Here is a 12,959-nt window from a genome sequence, read left to right on the forward strand (position 1 = left end):
ACATGTAGAGGAAGCTGTTTTCTCACGATGTCTTTTTTTTCAGCTGGACGCTACTTTCAAAAACAGCAGTTTGGGAGAAAATTACAACTACAGCAAAGTCACGGGATTTAAGTATGGTGTATACAATTTTATAGTTTTTACCAGTAATATCATTTCTCAAATCTAATTTTAGATAGGAAATAACCCGAAGTTACTACATTAACATTTATTCGACAAAGATAATTATTACCTATTTAAAAAAATATTATTGTGATGGACAATTTTAAGATGATATGGCACTATTTGAACAAATTGGATTGATATTCGACCATTTGAAACATAGTTATGATTTCATAACTTTCTCAGGCCCGGCAGTATAGAGGTGGATTACATTTCATACTTCATCGAGACCACACTCCTAGTAACTGACAAAAGTGGAAATACCACCAGATTTCAAATGAACGCGTCCGTCGTAGTTCAAGTCTTTCGGGAGGAAGTAAAGAAGAAACAGGAAGCTCCCGATCAAAGTGGACCCCAAACGAGTATTTTCTCTTCCATTATCACAGAGTCCATCAAAGTCGTTCAGTTACCACGTGAGTGCAAACTTATCACTTTTAAGTTTTGCAATAAAATTATAATTGCAACAATTGTTCTCATAATAGGAAGATTATATTTCAATTTTGAATTTTAATTTAGCGCCGGAAAAACCTACCACGATTGCGCCTACTAAACCACCAACCACTGCAATCCCAACAACCCCAATGCCAGAATGTAAGAAAACATTATTCCAACACAGTGTAACAAATAGTTTTTGACTATCCATATTCATATTTCTGTGTGTTTTATGTTAAACGTCGGTGGACTAAATGCAAACACGTTATTATGAACGTAAGAATATCCAATGTTTTGGGTGGGGCACAATATGTTTTACAAAAATGCTACCTATATAGTATTCCGTGAGATGTGTTGTCAACCTGTTTATATTGTTACAGTACACCCTTGTGAAAACTACACTTTAATAGAAGCAATAGGAATTCAGTGTGCTACACCAGTGTTGGCCAAACTGATGTCTCCAAAGGACCAAATGGAGTTCTGCCAGTATGATAATTTTGAATGTACTCTTTTTGATTTAAAAACATTTACTTGCAAAAAAAGGATAAGGTATTCATCACATTTAAAAATAAAGAAACAGAATTTAGCTAAATTAATACATGTAGTTGTAATTAATCGCCTAATTTTGAGCAGATGAAAAGTTGCACTTAATTGAGCCTTAACGTCAGTTTCTGTTTTAACGGCTAGATGAACATCAAATTGAATTCATTTTTGATTTTAAGGGCCACACATGACTTGATAAAGTGTGTAAATGAAAATGTTTACAAAGAGACAAACGCAAAATGTTCTCCAAAACAAATAGACACGATTCTTGAGGATTTTGGACCAGTTTTGAAAGACAGCCTATCGCTACCTTTTGACCCATATCAATGTAAGTAAAATTTCATCTCCGTTTTCAAGGTTACATGTTGTGGATTAGTTATCTACATGTAAATGTTATGACTTGCAATAGTTTAAGATTTTATTTTGAAATACCATAATGATTATATTTTCTTAGTCATACCGAAATCATCTTAACGAAGTTTGGGTCACAGTTTTTCACTTTAAGATAAATAACATATTTACGAGTTGTCTATTTACATTTTTTTTGTTTTTTTTAGGTTTACAAATGACAACAAGTAAGTTATTTTTGTGGCTTAAGTACTAATTATTTGATAGCATACCAAATCAAAATTACATATAGCATATAGATCAATAACGGTATTGTTGCAAAGTTGAGTTTGTGTATTAAATTTAAATTTGCTTGTTTGGTCGACCTTCAATTCATATATTTATGGTGTTACATCATTACAAGGACGATCAAACCAATGAACTTACAAATATTTTAACTTGTAAAAAAAAGAATGTTTTCATGTGATGAAAAATATTTCAATAAGAGTGGAAATTGAAGCTAGAACTCATGGAATTGCCATGAAATGAAAATGTAGTTTCTGGCAGGAAAACTTATCTCGAGCTCTACAATTTTTCAAATCAATCTAATGGATAATGTGATGAAAACCTTTGAAAACTTTTCAAATCTTTTAAACATAATGTTTTCTATCAGCAACCAGTAGTCAGTAGTTCAGTAGTCTGCGCCTGTTAGAATGTCTTATTTTTCATCCAATTTTAGAAGCACCACAACTGACAACGATTACCCCATCACCTGGTAAGATATGATATTTTTGAATATGTTATTTATAAATCATAATTCTGAATCTCTCTTTTCGAAGTTCAAAAGATTTGAAAATATCATGCTCATTCATAAGACATCAATCCGTATTTTTCTTTAAATGACTGAGTTTTTACACATGCCAATACTTACATGAATTTTTGGCTTACCGTGACAATGCTGAGAGAACTTAATATGCTTTATCCTCGGCGTCAGCGTCCAGTTGAAGGTTTTGGAACAGGTCCCTTGTACCAGTTGTGTTACAGTTTTCACTTCACCAAACTTGCAAGAATCTTGGTATAGTCCATCCACACTTTGCAAAAATTGTTTCCCTTTGCGGGGTCAACGCAAAGGTCTGAAGGGAAATAACCGATTGTTCCCTTCTTTGTGAAACCAAATAGTTGTGATGAAATCTCTTTGAATTTAATATTTTCCTTCGATCTTTAGGTTGCCCCATCTTGCGGCAACCACAATACACAATGGAAACAAATTTTTAATGTCGAAAGACAAAGTAACAAACTCCTTAACTGCAATTGCTACTGTGAAAAATTGATGGGTGCTTCGTTCTCGTCCCTTATGGAATTTATTGACCACGTATAAACCATATAAGGTCAACTACAAACCATGTAACTAATATTATAGATTTAGGCGTATGAGGAATCATTTTTTCATAACGTTGCATTTTCATTTTCTTGTAGCATATTCTGATATATTTACATTTGCAAATATGCTTCCTTATATGAACCTATAGAAAACCGAAAACGTTCAATTCTGTGTATGAACGTTTTCGTGACGTCACACTGATAACCGCACGCGCTTATTGCTTGACGGTTGCAATTTTATAAACGTAAAAAATCACCGTTATACTAATGATTCTGAACGGTTTGCCATTCTCAAACGTAAATAAGTAATAAACAGGAATGTTAAAGTTTACCGGGATATGAACTTGGTTGGTACGTGATCAAATGTTCTGAGAAGCCCTTCGGGCTTTACAGGATTTGATCACGTGACCAACCAAGTTTATATCCCAGTGAACTTCTTAAATTGCTGTTTATTTTTTAAATAAATCATAAACTGTGATTTTCAAATCAGATATGATTATGGTGGGGTCATAAAGGTGATTCTCTGTCTGAGTAAGCATTGTAATCTTTGAATGCATATGGGTTTTTTAACAGCATATCACTGCGACAATATCACGTATATGGGATATTTGGGAGAACAATGCATCCCTGCCTTGGAAACCAGATTTAAGAATGCTCGAGATCTTAAAGAGTTCTGCACGTAAGTCTGTTTATGAAGGATATTTTCAAAATAGTAATATAAAGCACAATGATTTATAAACAAATGATTCAAATTGCCATAATTTTCATTTCTAAAATGTGAAAGAATTGAATTCACAATATATCAATATTCGATGTCCAATTCTCAATCAGAAAAAAAGAAAAGAAACCAAAGACATTTTGTTTTTAGAGTAACAAGGGATATGGTTGAATGCGTGAGCAGAATTGCACAAACCGAAAAAGGGTCTGGATGTTCGGATGCCCAGGTGGAGCGACTTCTTCAACACTTTGGTCCAGTTTTGCAGAGGGACATGGCTTTACCATATAACCCAGCAGACTGTAAGTTTTTCTAACATAAAAATACTGATGACTTAATTTCCCTATTCAATTAAAAGCGTATTCATAGCTCTGTGAACGCATTTATGATGTAATGATGATGGATTTGATATGAAGTGCTTTTACATAACCTGAAATATTTTCCTGTTCAGTTTTACTTACTAAGCGTAAATTAAGGCTGAATAAAAACATTTTGTACATTTGGTATTTTTTTTATTTAATCTAAACTTTAAAGATAAATAAGATTAAAATGAAAAAAAAATCATCTGAAGAAAAAAATGTTATGAAGGATTATGAAAAGTTATGACAATTATATAAGTTTGCAGCAATCGAGTATTTGATTACAAAATGTATTTTTTTCTTCATTAGGTTTGAGAGTAGGGAACGAAACAAAAGGTAATCTTTGCAATCATCTTCATCTTAAAGTTATTATTTTTGTCATGAAATTGATCAAATCAATGATCCAATAAATCTAACTTACCTTGAATAACTCGTAATCTTCTTAAAGGTGGTATGGGACACTTTCATGTTGTGATGTACTATTTATAGATATAACCAATAAGATCAGGTGTAATTTAATAAAAAGTTTTTTTCCCCCAAAGTTATCGCCAAAAAGCGTACCGCAGTTAGTTAGAGTGTTTAATACGAATCTGTAAGTCATAAGTTCAAATCCAGCTGGGGCTTTTAAACTTTTTACCTTTCCCAAAAAATTGAAATGTAATTTTTGGTTAAATATTGTAAAATGTTTAAATTCTAAACCGGTGAAAGTGTTGTATTGTAATGTACTTTAATTCACATTAACATCGAGAGATCGTCCCATTCCACCTTAAATGCATCTTGCTCTATCAGACTTTCTTAGTTCTCTGCCTTTTTAGGTGCACAGGGTGTTGTATTTTGAATTGATTTATTGTCATCAAGATATATAATGATTCAAGACCAATATATCGTTCGTAATCGATCGTCTAATTCATTTGGAGTTGCATGGTTCGCATGATTTTTTTTGTATTTTAGGCGAGGATGTTAAGTTCAGTTTGAAATTCCTGGATTTGGAGTGGAATGATGCTTTACTGAATGAAAATTCTGATTATTATTTAATGATGGAAAGGAAAGTTATGGGAAATGTAAGTTTCTTTAATTTGCCACGGAAATATATTATTAACAACAAAGTTTGATAATCAAATTAATATACCTTTTGCTTTTCTCTTTGTATTGCAGATGACTGTTCGATTTATAAACTTAAGCGATATTCGTAATTTGAAAATAATAGGATTCAGGTTTGTAAAAATAATTCAACTTAACACATTGATATATTTATAGGACACGTTAAATACACACACAACTGTATATTTGATCATTCTCTTGTCTATTCTAGAAACGGTAGTTTGATAGTAGACTTCTGGCTCAGTGTTGCACGGCCTGCTGATGTCGTCACCTGGAGAAATGAAATAAAGGATGTGCTAGAGAAAAATGGTAGCATTCATTCACTCACTGCAGACCCAAGCTATTTCGTTTATGATTCAGGTAACCGTATTATGTTTACAGCAAACACATCTTTTTGTTATAAGGGGTGCAAAACACAGTTTTATATGTAATGTTATAAGGACGTTTTCAGATTAGGGGCAAGCAAAACTGACCCCTATTAAAATAAATTGTAAAACATGTTACATATATATCTATATATCAATAGAAAGATAAAATCGTGATTTTTTTTAAATATTTAAAAATAATGCACAGGTAACTTAGTGCTAGAATTTATTTGGCACTCAAAACATGCGGAAAATAGACAAAAGGATGCCTTTTAATGCAATACACCCATGCATATTAAGCTCCCCTAAAAGCAAAATGCTACCAAATCAGCCATTTTAATTTCTGTAATTTCAAGTCCTTAGGCATCATTTTATAGTATTTTCCGGGTACATTCGCCTGCTTTTTAAAGAGTTATGTTACCCTCTAAAAAATTCCTGAAATTCTGCGTGCGTAAAATCCAGGTGTTTTTGGAGTTACCTCCCTTTATTTTCGAGTCTCACAAAATTAATTTTTAAATTTTTTTTTTACATACTTTGTTCATGTATTTGAAAGATAATCCACTATATTATGCAACTGAGAATTTAAAAAACTAATTTTCATATATACTGCATAAAAATAGCAGGAAAATCCCTACACATCATGCTTTTCCCCAAAGAAAAACCACCTGGATTTTATACGAAACTGTGTTTAGCTACCAAGAGAGACTGAAAATACAAATTGTTTTATCCGTTCAACTTTCTGCTCATGATATTATGATTTATTGATAATACCATTGAGACTTGCTGAATGTTAAATTGCAACTATTAAACATGCTACTAATTTTTTATCCGAGCGAAAAACTGTTTATATGCTAGATTTTTTTTTAGACATTTAGACATTTGACTTTCCTAGCTCTTTTTAAATTTCGCAGCGCGTCTGGTGTCATCCGAGTCGCTTTAAAAAACTCAAATAATTTAATTTTCTTTTTACAATAATTACTGCATCACATACAAAAATAATTTTTCTTTTAGCATAATAAAATATTTGATTATTGACTTTTCGGACGATAAAAAGTCTATTGTCCCCCGAAACAGCAACGAGCGAAGCCTCAGGAAATAAAGTTGCTGTCTCTAATGGGGCAAAAAACTTGCTTTGTTCCTCATGACCAGTAAAATAGTATTATTAATAGAACAATTCATTTTTACAAATCTACCTATTTTCTCTTGATCTTTTTTTTAAAGTCTGTTCGCTGACTTGATGAAAGTCATGTTTTATTTGTTTTTTTCATTGTAGATCTATACAACATTTGTAGCAATGTTACATACGTCAAAGAAACGATCACAACAAAGTGTAATGCTGCCTTTTATGCCTTTATAAATGGCGTTTTTGATGATAACTGCAGGTAAGAATATAAGGATATTTAAGGAGGCTAGGTTGTCAACAAATTCACCATCAGATCTACCGTAAATTTTGAGGGCTGATATTTAAAGCCATAAACGATTATTAAGTAAAGAAAACTTTTAATAATTTAGGCATAAAAATATGCGAATTTTCCAGATTCTTTTCGAAATTTTTTTTTTTCAAAAAAAAGCCTGACTTCCAGCGACCTTAAGTGAAATTTGACAAAATTACTTTAAAGTCAGATTTAAGTGCTGTCAAGTACTTACAAGTCATTAAGCACTATTTTTGTTGTTTCAACAGAACGTACCGAGATCTTATTCTGTGCACAACTGTCAACATTCAAGTAGGAGGCTATCCATGTTCTACAGAAGACATTGAAATGCTTGTTGAAAAAAATATGCGTGAAATATTTGGTGAAATGAAAATCACATTTAATAGGTTGCAATGTTCTGGTAAGTACATGTAATCTTTTAAATCTGAAAAATTCACGCGTGATGAATGCTGACGCTAGTTTTATATAACTATATAACAGTAATAACACATTGATGCAGTTATTTGATTTAACATCATTGAAATAAAATCGCAAGATAAAAATTGAAGTAATTCAAAGTACAAAATTTGTTTGTAGATGAAATTGCAAACATTCCAAAGATAGATCTTAATAATCTATGCAGACATGAGGAATTATACGCCTATCAACTGAAATACAACTGTATTGTTAACACGACAGACTATGTTAACTATTCGGATAACGAAATATGCAGGTTTGATATCAGGCGATTTTAAACATAATTAAAAATAATTGTTGGATGATTTTCTTTTTGCCTAGACTTAATTAAATATGTCTCTTTAATTTCCTTCTTACTCACTGCCATATCTTACATCAGAAACTGAGTTTTCTAACAGATGGAAAGAAGCACCAAATATGGAGAAAAAACATGCTTTTTTGATTATCAGGATAAGTTTGTTGTGCTGCGTTAATATCAGTATGATGTTATTTTTGCAGTTTGTACAACTATAAAGTGTTTTGCACACAATACCACAATAGAGCCCTGCTACAATTTGGTAATTGTGACCCGAGATACACTGAAGGTATAATTGCAAGCAATCGCAGTATTCTTTTGCCTGAATTGGACGCAAGGCTAAACGACTCTGTTTGTAACGGTAAGCTACACGTATGGATCATGAAATATCATTGCTTATTATTCTTAACTGTCCTAAAATCCATTTTAAACGTTTTCAAGCAGGTATTATTGTTACCTTTATATAATATAAACAATAATTTTAAATTAAAAATATTCTGATTTTACATACCGTTGTCATATCAACTCTATTAAATTATGTAGAAAGCAAATTGAAACTTTGTAATAAATTTCATTGTTTCTTATTAGATAACCTTTTTTAAATATTAAGCATGGTTTTAATTTGATTGTTAAACTTCTAGGCCAATCCGTATGCGAAACATCATTGTTTAGTGATCCAACAATCATGGAGCGATGTTCATTGGCCGGTTTAGGGGTTGCAAGAATGTATCCCAAAGCAACATGTCTGTAAGTAATAAATCAAACAATAACATTTGTAAGTAATAAATCAAACCATTAAATTTTAAGTAATAAATCAAACAATTATATTTTTATGTAATAATCCAATTACTTATGTAAAATTACCACGATGCCTAGCAATACAATTCTTTAAATAGCCAAGCATGTGATACTTCTATTTGATAAGGTATTCACAGAAAAGATGAATAAACAGTAAACATAAACACAATAATTACATAACAATAAAAACAAACAATAAGAAAAAAAACAGTGTTTATATAACATTATTGGCATATGATAAACTTTGAAGTTGACCATTTGGCAGGAAGGTTATTGTTTAGTCCAATTGCTCAGGTGAGCTCAAGTGAGCTATTTGAGCGAATGCCATTTTTGTTGTGATGAAATATACTAAAATGAAATCAATATAAACTCTATATTTTACAGAGCGATAGAGTCAATATACGAATGTCTTGTTGCCACATCCAAGCGGGAAAATCCAACTTGCTCTGAAAATGACATCACAGAGAGTGCCAGATCATTTTTGAAATTTTGGGGAGAATCATTTTTCCATGTTTTAAACATTAAACAACTGACAACAGAAGCGCTATCTTCATGCACCCGTAAGTATGATGAAATCTTCGGGTTTTTTTAATACTGTTGATTAACAGTAACACTTTATATTGCAAATTTTGTAAATACCATTTTTGCAAAAGTTTAGATACAAAAAATTATGTACAATCAACCATAGCTATACTTTTTGTTTTAAGCCACAAAACCGCTTTCGGATCCTGATTTTAACTACAATTCTACCTGCCAGAGACCAAGCGTGATATTGCTGTTTGGTTTGACTTGCTTTGAATACTTCAAACACATTTCCGTTTCAAATAATTGTCCGTAAGTTTTTTACAAGTTTTTATTCGTAATTACAAAATTACAAATATATATTAATAATAATATTGATAATGATAGAATTAAATGTTATCATTTAATAATAAACTGTATATAGTCTATAAAGCATTATGATTTCGTAAGTGTTCATAACCATACATATGTTCAATACATGTATGTACTTATCGAGTAAACGAGATCAAGTTTGAAATATTACATACTATATAGATGTATATATGTATATATATGTAGATGTATAATTAATCATAAACTAGCGCATGCTGTAAGTTGAAATTGTCTGTAAAGTTAAACCTATTTTTTCGACGTTATGTGATTTCTTATGCTAAACAATTGTTTGTCATATTTGTCTTCTCTCAGCTAAAAAGTTTCAATATTATTTTTTTAATGCCCACAATGTTTTAAATAAGGTTTAAATGTGGTTTTCTGATGGAGAATCAAATATGAGTGTCGGTCTTTATTCGTCGATTTACTTTCGAGAGGAAAAGCTCATATAGTTCTATGCAATGTAAACAGGTATTGTATTATGTTGAACTGCGCAACATTTGATCCATACATATTGTACGAATTCCTTTTTTAATTACAAGTATTAACCAGGTTTTTCGTAGTTACTTTTTTCTACCAAATAGCTCAGACGGTTTTCATGGTAGAACGTTTTTGTTGTGTAGATTAATGATACATACATGTATATCAGTGTACATATTACTTGGATTTTGACTTTTGATAATCAATGCTTATGATTAAGTCGTGAAATTAAAAGATTATAGTTTTAGTTTTAAGTTCTTACTGAAACATCAATCATGGAACTCTCATGTATAATTGACTATTTATCATTGAATATACGTTTACATAATAAAGCAGAGAGAAAATTGCTTTTGATAATATGAATAATCCAAATTAAGTGGTTGTTATTCATAACAATCGCCTTTATTTTACAGATTGATGAAAATTGGTGTAATACCCTGTATACAATCATCAATAAGAGAATTATTGAAAGAGTCTTGCACAGAAAATCAAATAATGTTGGCCTTCAAACAGAACAATGAGACCATATCACAGATATTAGATAGAGACCTTCGTCCATGCCTGGGTAATTATATGTTTACATTACCTAATTTTAATTGCTAGTTAATCTTATCTAATATTTTTAGTGTTTACTGGTTACAATTTTCTCTGTGTTTGTTTATGCTGAATGGTAAAATTTAAAAAAAAAAAGACAGAGAAAAGCACACATGGTATTATAACGCACACCGACATTGATGAATTGCATGCAAAGATGTTCGTCAGTGTAACACCCTAATAAGTTTCTAGAACTTAAGTTCAAACCCGTCATATATTAAAGGGTTATTAAAAAAATTTCATACTAGAGTCTTTACAATTTCAGATGAGCCCATCAGTCCTGCCAATGAAACATGCCTTTCTTTTTCAACTTTTTCGACACCGGAATATTCAACATGTTTTGGAACCTATGCCATCTTAGCTATTTGGAATCTGACATCACATTATGAAACATGCAGGTATGTTCACATTTTGACAAACTCTCAATGTTTTGGTTTTTATGCTCCTAAGGTGAAGCATAGGAAGAATTTCCCATAAACCAAGGTTGAGTTGTGGTATATTACAACGCATTTTGAAAAATTACGCACTTTGAATTTTTTATCAAAGTGCGTTTATTTTGGAACCAAGTCATCGCACTTTGAATTTTTTTTAAGTGCGTTGATATCGTCGATATTAACTCACTTTGAAAAAATTGTCCAGGGTTTAGTCGATATAATATATAATTTTATATAGAATAATTGTATTTACTTTTATATACAACCATTGATTGTTTTAACCTTGTTTAGCTTAATGGGATACATTTAAAAAAGAAGCCAATGCATTCTCAGCTAACATGATAAAGAGTTTCGCGATTAGAATTGTTTCTTTTCTCACAAGCTTATGTAGTTTGACAATTTGCATACACATTGTAAAAGAGCAACTCAGGAAATTTAAATTATCCAAGTATGACATAAACTGCATCGCTTAGCAACTGCATTTTCCTTTTTTGTGTATGAAGCAAATTTACTTCTTATCTAGTACATTGGGCTATGCCAAAAACGAAAATGATTTAATTTATTTATTGATAAGGGAGATAATGTATAACATATTTCAATTGGTTTTAATTGCATGTGCTTATAAACAAACACGATTTTTAACGCAATTTGAAAAAAAATTCAAAGGGCGTAATTTTTTCAAAGTGAGTTGCCACAGTGGTGTTAATCGCTGAATTTACCATAACTTTTAAAGCGAAATTTGAACTGTTAAAGCTTTCCAAAACAGACAATGAGACGGACAAAAACAGGTCAGAAAAGTTTATATGAGCCAGTTTCAATTTAATGTATAGTTTAAAAAAACTTGAAAACAACGAGAAAATGTTTGAAAATATAATATGGATACTCGCTAAATTTTTACAAAGTCCAAAGTTATTTTATACAACTTAAATTTATAACAAATTAATTGCATTTGTTATATAAATTAGACACAATCAACGTCCAAAGTGCATAATTATTTCAGAAAGAAAATGATAAAGGAAACTCTTATTCGATCTTAGTTGGTCATTTGTTTTTTTAATACACGTATAAGTTGGACCGACTACGAAATTGTGACATATGTAAATAATTATACGGTTATTTGCTCGGTTTCCCGTAATAAATTTTAAGGTCAGACGCCACCAATCTTTCATTTTTTCGGTTTTTTTTCTATCTCCACAATTTGAAGATTTCCATTAAAACAAAACAGTTTCTTTGGTTTTTATAACATTTAATAAAACGAAAAAAGGAAATATTTTGAAGTGAGTAAACGACTAATCTGTGCGAACGAGTTTCATAAATTTTAAAATCTTTTAATATTTTTTTATTATTATATTTTATCTCTCTCCAACAGATTATACGAACATTCCATCAAATGTGTTGAAAAAAGTTTACCGAACTGTCGAGCTGGTGATGTACAACAGTTGATCAGTTTTTATTTGGAGTTTGCAAATCTAACGAATACTCCTTATGACAATAAATGTGAAGGTAAGTATATCTAAACCTTTACCCAATTTATGTATCGTTAAATTGAATTGAGAAGCAACATTAATAGATAAATCAATCCTTTATTTCAGTTTCGCAACATACAAAGCTTTTTTGTGAAGATGAAGAGGCTGTTGTCCTCCAAGTTTATGGAAGATGTATTCAATATTTGTATTCTATCCCAACCTACTGCACTGTGTAAGTATATATCATCGTTTTACATTTAATAGATAACTGTCATATAAAAAATCAAATATTTCAAAGGAAATTCATTCGTGCTAGACAAATGATGGAAATTTATCTCCTTTCTGGTTAATATCATTCTTTATTATTCAGTGCTACGCAGTTTATGGAATGCGCATACAATGCTACCAGAGAGGCATACTTTAGTTGTCCGAAACCATCTGTTAATAAAATCCTGTTGAATGCAACTTCCTTTTATGAGGACAAATTTCCTGGACAAAGTCAAACAATTTCTACGTGTTTATCAAGTATGTTGAATACATGATACTTTATAGAAGAATTATTTCAAAACTTATTCCAGTACTGAATTAAATACAAGAGTAAAGTGGCAAATTTAAAATTCTATTACGAATTATGTATATCAAAATATTGAATAAGGAAAAATCATCGATCGTGTCATTAAATATCTATAAATGCAATATTGATAAAGAGATGTATAGGAGTACTGATACCG

At 30.9% G+C, this 12,959-nt stretch overlaps 1 protein-coding gene across 3 annotated transcripts in view; it reads left to right on the forward strand.

Moving 5' to 3' along the window:
• Window positions 1-12,959, forward strand: part of LOC128182012 (uncharacterized) — a 58,356-nt gene that overhangs the window by 12,274 nt on the left and 33,123 nt on the right. For all 3 annotated transcript variants that reach the window (XM_052850601.1, XM_052850602.1, XM_052850603.1), the window contains exons 12-36: window positions 44-111; window positions 346-572; window positions 676-750; window positions 972-1,077; window positions 1,314-1,462; window positions 1,692-1,709; window positions 2,201-2,236; window positions 3,415-3,520; window positions 3,710-3,858; window positions 4,225-4,251; window positions 4,867-4,976; window positions 5,071-5,129; window positions 5,228-5,376; window positions 6,655-6,763; window positions 7,063-7,214; window positions 7,391-7,526; window positions 7,769-7,926; window positions 8,207-8,312; window positions 8,748-8,923; window positions 9,071-9,197; window positions 10,148-10,299; window positions 10,594-10,726; window positions 12,132-12,265; window positions 12,355-12,460; window positions 12,599-12,753. In XM_052850601.1, the coding sequence (XP_052706561.1) occupies window positions 44-111; window positions 346-572; window positions 676-750; window positions 972-1,077; window positions 1,314-1,462; window positions 1,692-1,709; window positions 2,201-2,236; window positions 3,415-3,520; window positions 3,710-3,858; window positions 4,225-4,251; window positions 4,867-4,976; window positions 5,071-5,129; window positions 5,228-5,376; window positions 6,655-6,763; window positions 7,063-7,214; window positions 7,391-7,526; window positions 7,769-7,926; window positions 8,207-8,312; window positions 8,748-8,923; window positions 9,071-9,197; window positions 10,148-10,299; window positions 10,594-10,726; window positions 12,132-12,265; window positions 12,355-12,460; window positions 12,599-12,753 (2,923 nt within the window). The remainder of the gene's footprint in view (window positions 1-43; window positions 112-345; window positions 573-675; window positions 751-971; window positions 1,078-1,313; window positions 1,463-1,691; window positions 1,710-2,200; window positions 2,237-3,414; window positions 3,521-3,709; window positions 3,859-4,224; window positions 4,252-4,866; window positions 4,977-5,070; window positions 5,130-5,227; window positions 5,377-6,654; window positions 6,764-7,062; window positions 7,215-7,390; window positions 7,527-7,768; window positions 7,927-8,206; window positions 8,313-8,747; window positions 8,924-9,070; window positions 9,198-10,147; window positions 10,300-10,593; window positions 10,727-12,131; window positions 12,266-12,354; window positions 12,461-12,598; window positions 12,754-12,959) is intronic.

The sequence above is a fragment of the Crassostrea angulata genome, chromosome 4 (genome assembly GCF_025612915.1).
Source record: "Crassostrea angulata isolate pt1a10 chromosome 4, ASM2561291v2, whole genome shotgun sequence".
Classification (NCBI taxonomy): domain Eukaryota; kingdom Metazoa; phylum Mollusca; class Bivalvia; order Ostreida; family Ostreidae; genus Magallana; species Magallana angulata.